Here is a 16,635-nt window from a genome sequence, read left to right on the forward strand (position 1 = left end):
TCGAGAAATAATATTGGAACGCCCAAGAATTTAGAAAAAGAAAAAGATTGAATCGTCGCGACGGCACATCACAGTCCCCGTAGGCGTCGAAGTCTATACAATGAAATTATTTTTGAACAGCTCTGATAGCGCCCGCGCAACAATGGTTGCTTGCATACTGTCAAGTGCTCATATTCTGCGGCCTAAAGCTCATGGCACGGTGCGAAAACGCGCAAGCAGCGAAGGCGAATCAGTGCGCGGACAAGCATGCAGACGCGCAGTCGGTCGCTGCGAAGGTGTGCGAACGCTGCATTGAGGCTTCATTCTATTACGCTCCATTTAGTTATACAAACACTGTAAGAACATATTTCACATAGTTTGCTCTCAGGGTTTGCCTACCTTTCACGCAAGAAGCCGGTTCGGGATGCATCGCGGCGACCACGCACAGTGGCGTTCACTGTACGTATTCGGCAAAGAGATAGCGTCTGTAAACGATTCTGTGCTTTCAGTTTGCCCAAGGTTATTATTTAGACAGTAAAAAACTTCTCTCGTTTCGAAAGTACTTACAGAAATTTCCGGGAGAGCTCCTGCGTGGTGTTTTCAGTGAGCGCTGACAGCAAAACACATGAGGAGCGCGCCGCGTGATCCCTCATACTACGCCAGCGAAGCGCTTGCGATAGATGGCGACTCCGTAACTCCTCGCCGCCAATATCTGCTGCATTCGCGATCTCTGGGAAAGAAAGCGAAGGAGAGGGGGATCCGGCGCACGTGCGCGGTATCCAAGGCGGCTGCACTGGTGCTGACACCCGGAAATTGTCGATATCCTCGCCTTCCTTGACTACACCCGGTGGGGGGGGGGGGGGGGGGGGGGTGACAGAAGACCTATGGGCCCCGGGTTCCAGATGACCTAGCTACGCCACTGTATGTAAGCACGTGCTGAAGCTCCCTTTATGCCGTGGGATGGATTTCCAGACTGCAGAGATATCCGCATGTCTTCCCTGACACTTGTGTTGGTCCTCAGATTTGGCTGGCTTGCTCCCTCTGGAACTGGGTATCTCAGAGATCCTGGGAACATAAATCACATCGCACTCTTACTTTTACGCTTGTTGAAATTGTTTTGTGTGGGTTGACAAAACACATCTGAAAAAGCTGTTTTATTTAGCATGCAGGTGGCATGAATAACTAAAAAAATGCCCCTCCGGTTTCCTTGTGTACTTTGCATTGTCCCCTAAGTAGTAAAATGCCACAGCCATAAGTGCTATCATAGATGACATTCAAAAGATGTTACATAATAAAGTATGCACTGAAGTGCCTTTGCAATTTCGACTAATTTAACTCAAGCTTTGTTATATCTACATGTATATGGGAATAGATAGGTGCTTAAACGGCCATAAACTAGCTTGTAATTGAAAGTACTTACCACGGATATGGACACCTTTGTGAACGCAGAAGCTGCACCCAAAGTAGCCGTTTTATTGCTTCATATTGAGCACTGCTGCACGTGCTGGGGCATCAACACAACAACACGTGATGTGCACCTTCGAGGACAGCGCTTGTTCGTCACACTTCCACTTGACAGAGTTAAGTTCTTTAAGGCTTTTAACAAAAGTTCCAAGGAATGGACTCATTCTTGGATAGCCCTTTCCAAAATACAGTCCACATAATAGCACATTACTCCACCGCAAGGATAATGGCAGTTCATTCACCACACACTGAATTGGCCATATTGAAGCTTTGTTGCATTTGAAAACTTTCGCACCATCTGCGTTGAATGTGAGGGATATGTCACACCATGAAGAGTTTTTCATCTGTTCTTTGTAAAGCCGCCCATCACAAATGTCTTTCATAGAGCCATCATCCGCTTGAAGTTCCCTTTTCTTCAAGGATTCCATTAAGCCCTTTGACACAGACTTGTCAATAAGCATGACTTCAATTTGCTTCTTCAGGTCCAATGTAACAAAAAAATTTTGCCCCGAGTTGGCGGTGTTGCAGTGCAGGCATAAAAAATCCTTTTGACGAGGATTAGGCATCACAGCTTCGCATGCCTCACAAAAGTAGTGTCGCTTGACAAGGCCGCCCATCCACTGCCTCCACGCTTTTCTAAGCATGTAGCTCGAAGTAGGAAGGACGGGCATGCCAAGAAAAAGGTTTATGACACTCACAAGCTTCTCCTTATCTGTCCAGTTTAGGCCTACTGACGCAGTATACGCCATTAGCGTCAGCATGGCATCTCTGACACTTATGTCTGAGTTCGGAAGGCGTTCGCTTGAGAACAGGCTGCAAAATTCATCTGCATCACCTTCGCACTCCTCAGCACCACTGCAGTCTTCAGAGCAGCTGGATTCACTGTCACACTGTTTGTTGCCATCTCCCTCGTCACTTTCCGCATGATCAAGGTTTTGGTCACTGGCGTCGAAATCATCGTCGTCATCAATAACACACACGCCGGCATTTGCACTTCCAGCGCCGGAGCTTCTAAGCTGCGTAGGCGTCTGTGAACATGACTGGGTGTCCCGGACCCTCTCCTGGTACCGCAACGATGTCCGTGGCAAGGAGTAGGTCTCCCCTGACTCTAAATAACGTTTCCTGCGCTTTTTACGCTGCGACGTCCCTCCGACGCTAGTGCTTCGCGTCTGGTCCATGATGCAGAACGCTGAGGTGTCTGTCGGCTCTCCAACGTTAAAACGTGTATTCACGGCATCGTACACGGCACGGTAAAACTGAACAAATAAAAAAAAATGGCACGGCAAGACTGAACGAATAAAAACTGAGCTGTGAGTATTACGACTGAAGGCCAGACAAACTCGTCCTACACCACGGCGTGGGGAAAGCTTCCTGAACGGATGTAACGCTGTTCTTCATTCTATGGCATGGACGAAAGAAAAAACCATGGGCGTGCCAAAAACATGTTGCACATGTGTTGCACTCATCATAGTTTGCAACCTACAGCCCTGCAGGGCGACTTTGCGCTAAAGAGTATAAAAATCAAAAGCTGGCGCTACATGTTATCATCTTATTTGTCACTAAATGCATTTTAATACATAGTTTGTATTTTAATAACAATTATATATAACTACCACTGTAACTTAAGGTACGTGACGGCAAGACGAAATATATTTATAAAAGCTATAACAATAAAATTGTGTTTCGAATATTTTACATATCCCAACCCATCGTCATTGCCATCGATCACCATGTGCGCATATGTGCGTTTGGCGGAGTCGCGCCGACGAAGCAGGTCTATTGTCGCGTCGCACTTGTTGGTCTGTGGTCGTCGAGGCTCATAGTATTAGTGTTAGTGCCAGTAGCACGTGTGTCTCGACATCCCGACAAGATGTATGCCTTTGGGCGATTTAGGGATGATGGAATGAAAGTAGCCGTGTCCGTCGATCGCATTAAAAATTTCGCTCCAAAAAATCTCAGGGATTTCAACTCCACAAAATGGTATGGACTGCGCTGGGAGGACGAAGAAAACAGCGGATATTTCCGGGCCCAAATTATGAAGTTGTTTGGTAAGTATGCTTTTCTGTGTAATGTTTCATGACGCGATTGTTACGGGTATCGACAAGTGCGCATTTCATGCGATTTCCAGCAACCAAAGAGGAGGCCGACGCGTGCACGGAAGGTGTGGAGAAGCGCATTTCGTGCCCGAAAATGCCACTGTACAGTGACTCTGAAGAAGACTCTTGCACCAGTCACGATTCCTACCGAGAGGTGAGGCCCATAAATATCTGTATATACAAACATCATTCAGTTATTTTGTGGTGTAAAAATGCCTTTTAGCGGCGCTGATTCACTGGTGCAGCTGCATGGTCGGGCAGCTTGCACCTGGTACTTGTAGGCGCGTGTGGTAACAATTCGGCCATTGGGCAGCCCGAATTCAGCGCACTATCTGTTTCCTTTTGACACTACTACTGGTCCCTGGGAACTGGGCAAAGGGCAGCTTACAGCAGCCCTGCTAGCTACACGGTCAAATGTTTTTGCATGTACTTCCTTGTTAATGTTCTTTTTTTCTTTTGGTCGTGCACAGGAGAAGAAGAACAAACGAACTTCAAAGTTGCGGCAAAAGAATGTTGAGGCGACGTTCAGGAAAAAGCAATTAGAGGCTCTCTTCCCTGAGGAACAGGACCACAAGACAGAGGAGCTTGAGCAGGAAGTTTCCAGGCTGAGAGCAGAAAATGCCAAACTCTCTGCAAGAATAGAGATGCTGGAAAGAGCTCTGTGTAGCAAGATCTTCGATTCAGGTTTCAGATCCAATTTCATCGTATCGAGTGTTTTCCAGAGATCTCCCATTCTGCATGAGCGTTTTTCTTCTATGACCACGCAGTTCTTCACAGTGCTTATCTAGTCATCTCCTTATTTGTAATATCTACTGCTTGCTTTTATCCTAATGTCTAATCTCATTTTCTCTTTTCCATCTTCCTATGCGTTGTCCTAAGCTTCCTCAATTATCTGTCAAGTTCCTCCATTAACATGCAAGTTCTTTCCCTGTAGGTCTGCAATATTGAACATTGAAAGTTCCTTATTCTCATCTACAATACCTGCTAGGGGAAAGCAAATATTTGCAAATGCAAAATGATGAAAAAGAATACAGGTCCTAAATTTGATTTATTTTGCTGCTTTTCTATTCTTCGTTTGAGGAGAATGCGAAACCATTGTATGTGGAAGCTGCACCAATTCAGCATCTATTCAAAAAAACTGAAAGCGCTCCGACTACATAGAGTAACACGTTGAGAAATTCTACCCTTCTACGTTTCATTGCCAGACAAAGTTGTCCCCTAGTGCAGCTATTCAACACTTTAATTTCTGATTCAGTCTAGTACTGACTTGCAGCTTCTGTCTTCGTGTGACGTATTTGTCCTGTCTGTATGCTTATAGTGCACAGGCTCACCTACTCTTGGGGTAAACATGCAAGCACGTGGCTGTGCACAATCTAGTGGCAATGCAGCCAGTTGGTCATATACACGCAAACCTGCACTGGTGCAGCGACACCTGAACGTGTGGCTTTGCATCATCTGATACACACCGTATAGGCCTGCATTGCCCTTAAGTCTGCTATGCATTTTCATGCCACATGTGTCAACGGGTGGTGCATTCACCACCATGAAGCAAATGAACTGCACCGTCTCCAGCAAAATGTATCTTGAGGGCAAAGAATTCGGTACCATTATGGTTACTGCTAGGGTAATGAGAAGGGCCATATTCTTTTTCACTGATGGAAAAAAAGAAAGTTCAGTTCATTAGGTTCAAAACTGTGAAACTGCTGTCTGTTACATGCGGGAGACAAGTAGAGCATTGGTGCCAATGCAGCAGCAAAACTGAAAGTGAAATTCGCCTATATACAAGACAGGCCTGGCAAGCCAATCAAAATGCAGATGATGCGAAAGCTATGCCTTTAAGTACCACTGCATATATTTGCAGGTTTGGTTCCATGTGTGACTGTACCAACACTCCACATAGCATGACCACATGCTTGCCTTTTCACCATGAAAGTAGACAAGCATGTGTGTGCCTGATATTCTGTGTCATTGTCTTTAGGTGATGTTTGCAGTGGGAAAATGTTCTGTCCTTTATATTTGTGTATTGTACATTTGGTATTTCTTGATGACCTGTATTCCAGAGAAACGCTGTTGTGAAAAGAGCGCACACGGTGACAAAGTTCTCACAAGCTCGGAAAGTAGCATGAAAAAGGCACTGCAGCCCTCCGGGAGCGCAGGCGCAGCAAAACCAGCACAACAGCTCTTCAGGAGTCCTGAAGGACCAGTGAAGGGCAGCTCGGAAGAAACGCCATCAAGCAATTTAAAAGAAAATGACGAGCCCAATGCTGGAAAGTTGACAGCTCCTCTTTACAAAAGTGCTGAAGGACAAGTAAGTATTTCTATTTTCACACACACTTCTTTGATAGGTTAATGTCGCAGCTTTGTGCTTGTTAGCAAACATGGGATAACACGTAGATCCTGTGTCATGCTGTGACAAGTTTGTCACTAATTTCCTAATGACCAGTCTTTCTGAGTACTTTTTGCTGCATAACAATGATAAGTAAAATATTTAACATGCAACTTGTTCAAGGTACATTTGGAGAAGGACGTATACGTTACGTAGGCTCTCTATAACCGCCTCATGGCTGCGAAGACGGACAGCCGATTTGTTCGGGAAGCTGCCGTGGCAATTTTTTTGACGGCAGGCTTGGCTGGCCACAGTGTGACCGGTGCAGTGTCAAACCGGACGAAAACTGGCGCAAAGCCAGCGTTGGACAAAACTAAGTACTCAGTCCTAAGTGGTATGTGTAAGTATTTAGTTAGGTCTTCCATGTGCTAACTCACCTGAAACAGATGGTTAAATCAATAGCATAATACCTATTATAGCATGTTCCCGATTGTCTTGTCTGCCTAGCCTATACAATTTGTTTGCTTCACGGTATAGTTATCAGGACATAAAAACCAGAGTTGTATATTTGTTTTTATGCTAATCTAATACACATTACTTTCCCAGACTAACATTCCACCATTATATGTGTTTTCCTTTCTGACAGCTCATATTGTGCTTAATAGCTTGAAAAGCAATACACGAGATGGCTGCTTGGCAGCTCTCAGAATGTCGCTGTTGGCCTATTTTTTACTGTGGCTTGATCAAGAACACTTCGTTGCAATTATTGCTGTCTTGCTGTGAGCATTTCTTGTTTTGTGTGTGTTTGTGTGTCGTGAAATTTATTTACTTATGTGTGTTTTGTTCCCAGATTTCTTCAGCAACTTTTTGCTACAACGTTATCTGATTGGGGAGATGGAAAAAAGAAAAAAACTGATGAATAAAATCCTTGCTGTCAAGATTGCCGATATAATGAAAGTGAGTGCAGCAGGACAGCAGGACAGCGACGGAGAAAGTGCCAGCAACCTTGGAGAACTCAAAGAAGCAGGCAAAGAACATGTATGTGGAGCGGAATAAAGACCTTTTGTGTATTACAGGTGTCTTAGTGTTGCTCACAATGTACATGCGTGCCGCTGCGGTGAGCTACGTGGAGGATCTAGCTGCCCAGTGTGCCTTTATGTAGACTAGAATGTCCTCATACACTTATTAGTACCAGCGCTAATAGACCTATTAGTCTAGCTCTATTGGTCTTGTCCAGTTAGCCCAATACAGGCTATTAGTCTAGTCCTATTAGTGTCAAGGTATTATCCTAACACAGGCTATTAGTTTCAACCTATTAGCCTAATACAGGCAATTAGTCTAGTCCTATTAGTGTCAACCTATTAGCCTAATACAAGCTATTAGTGTAATACCAATACTCTCTATTAGTGTCAATAACCTCATAGGCTAGTTTTTTGTATTAGAATTTTTGCTAGGGTGGGCACGAGAAATTTAGACACCTAACCGCACCAAAATTCAGCTGTTATGAAAACGCGGAATTTCGATCAAAAGAGTCCATTTGCCGCTGTGGTGGTTTGAAGGAAGGCGATAGAATAAACTAAACATTGTAGAAAGGGAAGTAAACAATCTGCGCAATCGCTCTATCGCGTTGTTTGACAAAGAAATGGACGAAAAAATGTGCTTAACGTGATTCAGAAACATATATCTACACAGGAATGTTCAATTGTAGAAATTACACTTCACTGCTACAGAGTAGCGAAGTTGTCCTGAAAAGTGGGACCAATATTTTCCGACCGCCCAACAAAGGGTGAAGTGCGCACGTACGGCAACACTTGCTTTGTTCACCGCAGTAATGCCACCCTGTAATGGAGACACAACTACGACAAACGGTCTGCATTTCTTCCGCAGCGAGCAGCGAGAAAAAGTGAAACATTTTTTACCGAGTCAGAAATAAGCCAAGCGTGTTCCGGACGGTATGTAACGGCATGCCGCTGGAAAAAGGGGGTCCATACCGCGGGGTTCAAATTCCGCAGACACGGCATGCGCTTCAGCGTAGCCGTCAATTTGCGGTTGAGCAAGCGACGTTTTTGCATTTTCTGTTCCGCATCAGCATCTTCTATAGGCAGCGAGGGAGCACCTTGAAAACCAGCACGACGGGGGCTGTCCCGTTGAACAACCAAGGCCTAAAATTTAAAAGAAAACACAACTATCAGCGCTTAATGCTTCGAATTTTGTGATTTCAGTAGACTTACCTTGATGTTGTCGCATATTTCTTGTGGATCCATGTTGCTTCCAAGGTCGTTTCCGCCAACATAAAGAACGGCGAAATCGACACGCTCGAAGCGCATCGTGGAGACAGCTCACGCCAGCCGCACTGCATTGTAGCCAGCAAAACTGAATGTGCAGGCTTTCATAGACTCAATTAGGCGCAGACGCGACCTATTTAAGAATTTAACCCGACTCGCCGACAATGACGCCGCGCAAGGACGGCATGACTGAACACGATCCAGCGAGGCGTAACAAGACCACGCGAACGAACCTACGTCCCACTAAAGCCCCTGCATCCACGCGCCACCGTCGCTGTATGGAGGGGCTTTAGTCCCTACGTGGGCCGGCAGTGGCCGGCAGAAACCACAGGGATTTAGCAGCAGCACCTAGTAGCGTCTTTCCCTAGGCGTACAAGTAGCTATCCGGGGGCAGGGAGTACGCCACTGGCTCACGTCACATCCGGTTTGCCTCCAAACCAGAGGAGCACATCATAATTGGATTTCTCCGCTCTTTCTGCGCATGCGCGAGAAGCAGTGGTTGCGAGAGAGAAATATGGGGACTCTTGGTCCTCGAGATTTCTCTTCGCCTAGGTACTAGGGGGAAGAAAGTTGTTAGCTCCGTTCGTCCCTAGCCGAGCTGGCAACGCAATCGACAGAATGCGTGGCCGGCAACACGGAGAAGCCGTGTCCAAGGTGAGTTTGTTGCTATTTTATTGCGACGGTAGCGTATTAAATTTTTATAGTCGCAGGGGGATACGTTTCATAGTGACGTGTCTTCTCGGATGGCTTTAGTGGCAAAGCATTACATCGTGCCGATGCATTGTTCATTGGTGTCGCTGGCAAGGTCAGCATACCGCACACTTCAGGAGATTCGCGGGAACGGAAACAATTTATGAATTCGACTGCCATGCCGATGCGAGTTTGTTGCTTTTCTTGTTTTTTCTTTTTGCAGCGGTTTCATATTAAATTCTGATAGTCGCAGGGGGATACGTATGGACGTGAGGCGTTTTCTCGGATGACTTTAATGGCAAAGCATTACGTTGTGCTGATGCATTGTTCAATAGTGTCGTTGAGCATACCACACTCTTCAGGGGAATCGCGGGAACGGAAACAGTTTTTGAATTCAACTGCCATGCCGATGAATTAGTTCGTAATGTAACTGAGCATACAACACACTTGGAGATTCGTGAGAATGGAACGTTTTGTACTCTGTATGTGTAAGTACTAAAACTTGTGTCGCCATGCAATCTGAGCAGTAAATAGTTGTGAGATCTGTACAGCCACACTGGCAAAACACTGCGCCCTGCGGATGAATACGGAACAAATGTATGCTAAAGGAAATGTTCTTCATGCAATTTCATAGCAGTAGACCGTTGTGAAAGCTGTACAGTAACACTGATTTTGGCTACGTGGTGCAGATTCGTAGCGATTCTGAGGTGCTTGTGCGCAAGGGTAATTAATGAAGAAGCGCGTATTATTAATCCGAGCTGTTACGATGTCTAGCTCATATACGGGGAGCTCTATGTCGGCGATACAAGGGCTCAGATCGCTACAACCGCGTGCGAAATAGCTCTGAAGGCCTGCCAGTATACTTGTTCGGCGTCTCCGTGCTCGTACTGCGACAGGAGACGTGACAACAGGTGCGCACTGTACCCTCTACAGTGGCCGCTTTCCACTAATGGTATACTTCGCCGCAATACACTGGGCAAGTTTGATTGCGCGACACTGGTGCCTTACGGCGAAGCTGACTTTAGGCAAACGGCATTGTGCAACGCTCGATCCATCTTGTCCGTCACTGCGGATAGAAAACGCGTACACGTTCAAGATATTTGGGCTGCATCATTTTGTCGATGTTCACCCCTCTTTACTAAATGAAGAGGATAACGTACGCCTGTGTGGGTGACTTAAAAGATTGATAAAAAGCCTGGTAACCTATGTGCAGTCAGCCAAAAAAACACTATTTATGCAGGTGTCCACGCTCCTGTAAAAAAAATGGGAGGACGCTTAAGCTTCGCCTTCAAGAGTGGAACGCGATAGCGTTATCGCACCCCGTTCGCACCGCCTACTCAAACGCGCTACGCCAGCCAAACGTCGCGATCGGCACAGATAGCCGGGCCTCGACACGCCATGAAGGCGGACGCGATCATGGGGCGAGTGGCGCGCCACGTGTCGGAGCAGCGCAGTACATTGCGAGGAGGGGGTCTTCTGTGTTTGCCGCAAGATGGCTCTGCGTGTACGCAGAGCGCAGAAGAAATGTAACGGAAACGTACTTCGCTACTCGTGAAACTGTGACTTCTCTAAGTTACATGGTCATAATTACCGATATACACCGCAGTATAACTTTCTACGGCTTGTTTCTAAGGGAACACCGCATTCACTAGAGGCGATTTTGCCCCGTTTTGAAGGAACGAACTCGTGGCTGAGTGGTAGCGTCTCCGTCTCACACTCCGCAGATCCTGGTTCGATTCCCACCAGCCCATCTTGCAAGATGTTTCTTTATTTATGAAGTGCCCTCTAGGATTTATCGCTCACGGCCGACGACACCGGCTTTTCTGCGACACGAGCTCCTTAACGCTGTCGCGCTAAAAAATGCAATTCAGTGATGACCCTCTGGAGGTGGATCCTCACCTATGTAAGCACAGCCAGTTCATCAGTCGCAGAGTAGGAGCTGAAAAGAACTTTTTAATGCTCATTATACGACATTGATAGCGATTTATTTGTGGTAAGCCAGTGACAAACGCATTGTACTAAACCGTGAGACTTCACCTTAATCCGCAATGCTTAAGTGGAGAACAGGAGAGCAAAAGGTGAAAACATTGCATTCATACAAGGCAAGTCATCCATGTAGTGTAATTGCGTTTATCGTTGGTGTAACGTTGACGCATTTACTTTCTGAAGTCCAACTTTTACTGCAACTTAGTTTCCATTGGTGAGGTGCTTTTACTGGAAACATCCAAACTATGAGTTATCAAATCAGGTTGCCGTCTTGTAGTTTTAGTTCTCCTCCGGTCTTGTCTTTTCTGAATCTGGAAGAGCTGGCTGATTGCACAAACCACGGAGCCAATATCAGTGTTACTGTATAGCTTTCACAAGGGTCTACTGCAATGAAATTGCATGACGACCACTTTCTTTAGGATACACTTGTTCCGTATTCATCCGCAGGGCACAGTGTTTTGCCAGTGTGGCTGCACAGCTCTAACAATGATCTACGGCTCAGATTGCATGGCGACGCAAGTTTTAGTACTTTCACATACAGATTACAAAAACGTTCCATTCCCACGAATCTCCAAGTGTGTTGTATGCTCAGTTACATTAAGAACTAATGCATCGGCACGGCAGTTGAACTCATAAACTGTTTCCGTTCCCGCGATTCCCCTGAATTGTGTGGTATGCTCAACGACATTAATGAACAATGCATCAGCACGACGTAATGCTTTGCCATTAAAGTCATCCGAGAAAACGCCTCACGTCCAAACGTATCCCTCTGCGACTATCAGAATTTAATACGAAACCGCTGCAAAAAACAAAAAAAAGCAACAAAGTCGCAACGGCACGGCAGTCGAATTCATAAGCTGTTTCCGTTGCCGCGAATCTCCTGAAGTATGCGGTATGCTGACCTTGCTCAACGACACTAATGAGAAATGGCGCATCGGCACTATGTAATGCTTTGCCGCTGAAGTCATCCGAGAACACACCTCACTTCCAAACGTATACCCCTGCGACTATAAAAACTTAATATGTTACCGGCGCAACAAAATAGCAACAAACTCACTTTGGACACGGCTTCTTCGCCTTGCCGGCCTCGCATTCTGTCGATTGTGTTACCAGCTCGGCTAGGGACGAACGGAGCTAACAATTTTCTTCTCCGTAGTACCTAGGCAAAGAGAAATCTCAAGGACCGAAAGTCCCCATATTTCTCTCTCACGACCACTGCTCCTCACGCATGCGTAAAAAGAACGGGGAAATCCAATTATGATGTGCTCGTGCTGGCGCCGAGCGCCGCCGTGGCGTGTTCGTCCTCGGCGCGATCGTTCTCTCGACCGCGCGTTGTTCCACATTGCTGATGTGATTGTGCGTGCGTTGCTTGTGTGTTGGTTGTAGCAATTGTAGGTTCTGTGTTACTTGGCAGAAAGCCGTGAGTAGTGGCGGTGCGGCAGTGCGGCTTTGGCCTCGGTGAGCTCTGGCAACAGAATCTGCGTTGTGTGACCCGTGCTTTCTTGAGAACCCGGCGGTGGTGACGATTGAAATATCGAAGTGGCCTATCGCCTCGGCAGCGAAGTTCTGCGAACCGCGATGTGGCGTCGCCGTGTCCGACTTTGCTTAACGGACATCGAGGGATGTCCTGCTCGCTGCAAGACATGTAAATGCAACTGCGTCGACCGCCCACTGTTCAACGCTGAAAATGTGTTTGGTGTGCTGTGGTTGAAACGAGTGGTGCAGCCGTGCAGCGGGGGTGGCGGAGGAGCTGAGTGGCTTAGGGGCTCCGTTTGCGCGTTCACAGGCATGTGCTCCCGTCTTGGTCGCATTAGCGGCTGTCGCGGGATTGTGGTGTGCTAGCTCCTTGCCTAGCATGAAGTTTACGACGCTAACACACAGCATGTTACTTTCTATTGTGGAAGTTCTGGGAGCCCTATTACGCAAGGAGTGCGAACGTAAACATAAACACACATAGGTGTCTGAAATATTGAATTACCCATAATACCTATTATGACTGATAATGGCTACACGGCCTGTGTGAATCAGCTACCGTATGTTGCGACGCTCTTCCGTGTGGTAGACTGATGCATGGTGCGCGTTTATTTCTGTACTGTTGTAAAAACCGTTACTTTATTCACTCAATACAAATGTACGGCTTCTTCGCCGCAGTACATTTTAGTTACGCGGTGAAGCATACTAAAAGTGGGAGGGGGCCGCTATCAGCCAGCATGGTATGTCCAGTTAGGCGACCTGAGAGGCGGCGGGTGCGCAAGTGTATAATTAAGGAAGACTTATTAGAGAGTTTTAGAATAGGGGCCCCAAACGTTTTGGGGCCCCAAAGAAATAGCGTCGAAGCCACTGCGCATGCGCAAGACGCAAACTGCCTTTGGGTTTTGCGTTGGGAACGCTATTTAACCGATTTAGCGGGAGCCCAAATAGCGGCCCCATAAGTTTTGCGTCGGCAAACATGGCGGCACCCATCGAAGCGACGGCTCTAACCTAGCACCAAACTGGGTTCGATTCGCGATAACGCGTGAACTTCGCAAGCAAGGAGAAGTGACTGCGGTTATCGCTTTCTGTCAACTAGCGTGTGTTATGAAGATTGACTCATTAGACGCCGCTGATTTTGAATTCGATTGTAGATTTTCTCTCTCGTAGGCCTAACACGGCTAAGCTTGGCTGCTGAAGGCTAGTGAAGTTGGTTTGCTCAAAACTAAGCGCAACTAATTGTTTGCTTACAAAATAACCTCTAAATTGTAATTAAACGCGAATGCATGCAAGTCAAAATTATTATTCCTATCAAAATGGTATATTTTATTTAATTATTTCTAACAGCTTTTCTTTGATGCCGGAGTGGCGCCGTCTGCGCAAGACGCTATCCGCAAACGTAAAACCCTATTCTAAAGCTCTTCACTCCTACGTGTCCCAACGCTAACACCCGCAAGGCTCTTTCGCGCCCCACACTATTGGGGCCCCTATTCTAAAACTTTCGATTATGTCCAGTGACAGTGGCCACTTTTCACTTTTAGTATGCTTCACCGCAGTACATTGCTTAGGCTTCACCGCGAAATATTGGTGTATTGCGAGAAAGATAATCTTAAAAATCCCAATTATGCAGCGTTTCTTTTGTAGCTTGCTACACCGCAATACAGAGGTGTAAATAAGCATCGTGCAGTAAAGAATACGAAGAGTGGAAAGGGCACAAAGGTTTACACTGCGCTACTTATTTTCAATTGTGACATAATTTGCAAGTGGATCTGTGCTCGTGGTAAGCTTCATTGACAATTCTTTGTACATTACAAATTCATATTGCAGGGAAGCTTAAGCACATTCGCCATTATGGTACATGTTATTCACCTTCAATGCAGGAGCACAATGCAGATTCTTGCCCCTGCTTTTGGCTGGACTGCACATGCTCTTTACGAATCGGTTCATTTCATTGGTTCATTCTTTGATTAAGCGCGAGACCTAGCAGTAGGTAGCCCAAATATATATTTGAGAAAATTAAAACAAATTCAGCCGTAAGAAGCTAAAGGGTTGTTTTGTGTAGACCAGTGGCCAATAACGGATATGAAAGCGGAGTAAGAAAAGCCGAGTCTTTCCACTTCAACACTGGGAGGCACAACTCCCACTAATAAATACGACTCTTACTTATTTGACTTTTTTAAGGAGATTACTGACTTGCATTGGCAAGTGTTCACTTCAACAAACACTGCATGAAGTAAGCTTCCTGTGCATATTTCACCAGCTACTGCATCATTGTTTCACAGTATGAGAGAAACTGCAATTTTATTCATGCCACAACTTGCCCAATTTCGTGTTTTGCAGTAGGATGTTATCAGTGCTATTAAGGCACTTAAATACTCATGAATAGCAGTAGAGAGAAAAAAAAGGAAAGTAAGAAAGCAGTGGCTTTTTGTGCATAGACTATGCATACAACTGGTGCTCTTATGGTCATTTTTCCCTATCCACTAAACCATTCTAAACAGGAAACGTTTATACACAATCAGTGTGCAAAGTCAGACCACAACTAAACCAGAGGTATCGTTGGTAAGCAAAGTATATCTATTCGGTGAGATTTTCTGCAGCCCTGCTATTGGGCTTTCCTTCCTTCCTTTTGAGCTGTGCAGGTTCATTAAGAAGGGATGAGACAGTTTGACAATTGTAATCGTTGAAAGATTAGCGAAACTTTTCTCGGGTTGTTTTTTCTTGGTTTCAGACTCTCCATATTGCATTTTAAGGCGTGTTTTCTGTGTTAGTTGCTTTTTCTTTACGGGTAGGGCATGTCAACATTTTTTACACCATGTCAAGTATGTGGTGCCATAGACTTCTTAGATGGAGTCTTACCCTTTCATTCTGTACAATATGATGTCGGTTTTTTGTGTCCAAGACTGTCATACAGCGTGATTGCATTTTGCCAAGTTTTGCCTCTGTCACCCAAGCTTGAAAGATTGCTACCCACTGCTGGTGGCATGAAACATGTGACATTTCTTTTTCAATAAAAGGAAGTTTGTCACTTATTCTGTGCACTGGCTGTCTGTTCTCTTTGAATTGCAATTTGTTGCCTATATTTGCTCTTTTGTTGCATTTCAGATTAGGAATGCCTATCATAATTGACATTTAACCATATTGCACTCAATGTGGATATGTAATTGCAATATATGGCCACCATAAATATAACAGAAGTTAATAATTCAAGAATAGTGCCTTTGCATGGTGGTGCAGCCATGAATTGTGGCTATAAGGTACCAGCGCTGCAGGTAGCACTGCTTGTGCAGATTATAGTTAAACTCTACTACTTTCAAACATCATTGTTTTTATCTGCATTTGTATAGCTCCAGTTTCTGTGAACAACACACATCTGGTGGAAGAGTGGCTTGCACCTGCAGTTGGGTCCAATGAATAGCCAAATTTCTGCCCGTCTTCATGTTATTAGCATATTAGTAAAGGCAGTCGTTTTTATAGTAGCCTGTTTGCCCAGTGTAGAAGCCGCTGCAGGGTGTCAGGATCTCATACACATCTTCAGCTTTGCAGGGGACACAGCATCTGGCACATAGTTTATCACAGGCCATGTATTCAGGGCAAGTTGAGTTTACCCACTAGCAAAGGGAGAACCAAGCTTGTTGGATATGAAGTAAACCACCTGTATACTCAGTGGCCTTCTTCATTTCGTGTGAGATACGTGGTTATAGCGACCCTTGTTTTAAGCACTTCTTGTCCAGTAGCGGTCGTTTGCTTTTGAAACTCAGGACAGCTTTCAGCAAGCTGGACAGGAATAACTAAGAAACCAGCAGATGTTAATTCTCGCACTTATCATGAGAAGCTTCGTACAGTATGAGGGCGTAAATAAATGAGGGTGTTCCCAAGGCCTTGTAGCACATGTCACGAGTTTGGAGCAACATGATGTATAGCACTTTTTTGATCGCATGCTATAGGTTTAGCAGGTGTGGCCATGGCTGAAGTGCAGTGCAAGGTCAAGAAAACAGATATCTATGAGCAGAACCCAGGTAAAGGAGAGCCTGGGAAAACTAGTGGGAAGCCTGCTCAACATCTGGTTGACCCACTTGCTGGCTCCATCAGGCGAAGTATGATAAAGAGAAGGAAGTCATCAACACATCAGAAGGTTTTTACATACAAACACTGTGTTAAGGCCATAACATGCCAACAAGTCTTAGTGCGCAGGCTATGCACGACCAACTACATATGCCTTCTGTTCACAGATTGCTCATTGTAACTAACCAGGATGGAGTGGACAAAAAAAAGGACAGCAGCTCCATTAATTTGGTTTCACTGGTATCAACAGTGTTTTGCAAGTGTACATTTCCAT

At 45.6% G+C, this 16,635-nt stretch overlaps 1 protein-coding gene across 5 annotated transcripts; it reads left to right on the forward strand.

Annotated features, from left to right (window-relative positions):
* Positions 1–3,146: 3,146 nt before the first annotated feature.
* Positions 3,147–6,935, forward strand: LOC126528449 (uncharacterized). 5 transcript variants are annotated; one of them, XM_072284262.1, is made up of 5 exons: positions 3,149–3,491; positions 3,572–3,693; positions 4,010–4,223; positions 5,600–5,847; positions 6,049–6,935. In XM_072284262.1, exons 1-5 carry the CDS (start codon positions 3,314–3,316, stop codon positions 6,079–6,081), a joined length of 795 nt encoding a protein of 264 aa, XP_072140363.1. In that variant the 5' UTR covers positions 3,149–3,313; the 3' UTR covers positions 6,082–6,935. The 5 variants fall into 5 exon arrangements, 4 of the variants coding, with proteins under 4 accessions (XP_072140364.1, XP_072140363.1, XP_072140362.1 ...); XR_011890056.1 differs by having other exon boundaries at positions 3,155–3,491; positions 5,600–6,259; positions 6,716–6,935; XM_050176332.3 differs by having other exon boundaries at positions 3,167–3,491; positions 6,716–6,935.
* Positions 6,936–16,635: the final 9,700 nt, after the last annotated feature.

The sequence above is a fragment of the Dermacentor andersoni genome, chromosome 9 (assembly GCF_023375885.2).
Source record: "Dermacentor andersoni chromosome 9, qqDerAnde1_hic_scaffold, whole genome shotgun sequence".
In the NCBI taxonomy this organism is placed as follows: Eukaryota; Metazoa; Arthropoda; class Arachnida; order Ixodida; family Ixodidae; genus Dermacentor; species Dermacentor andersoni.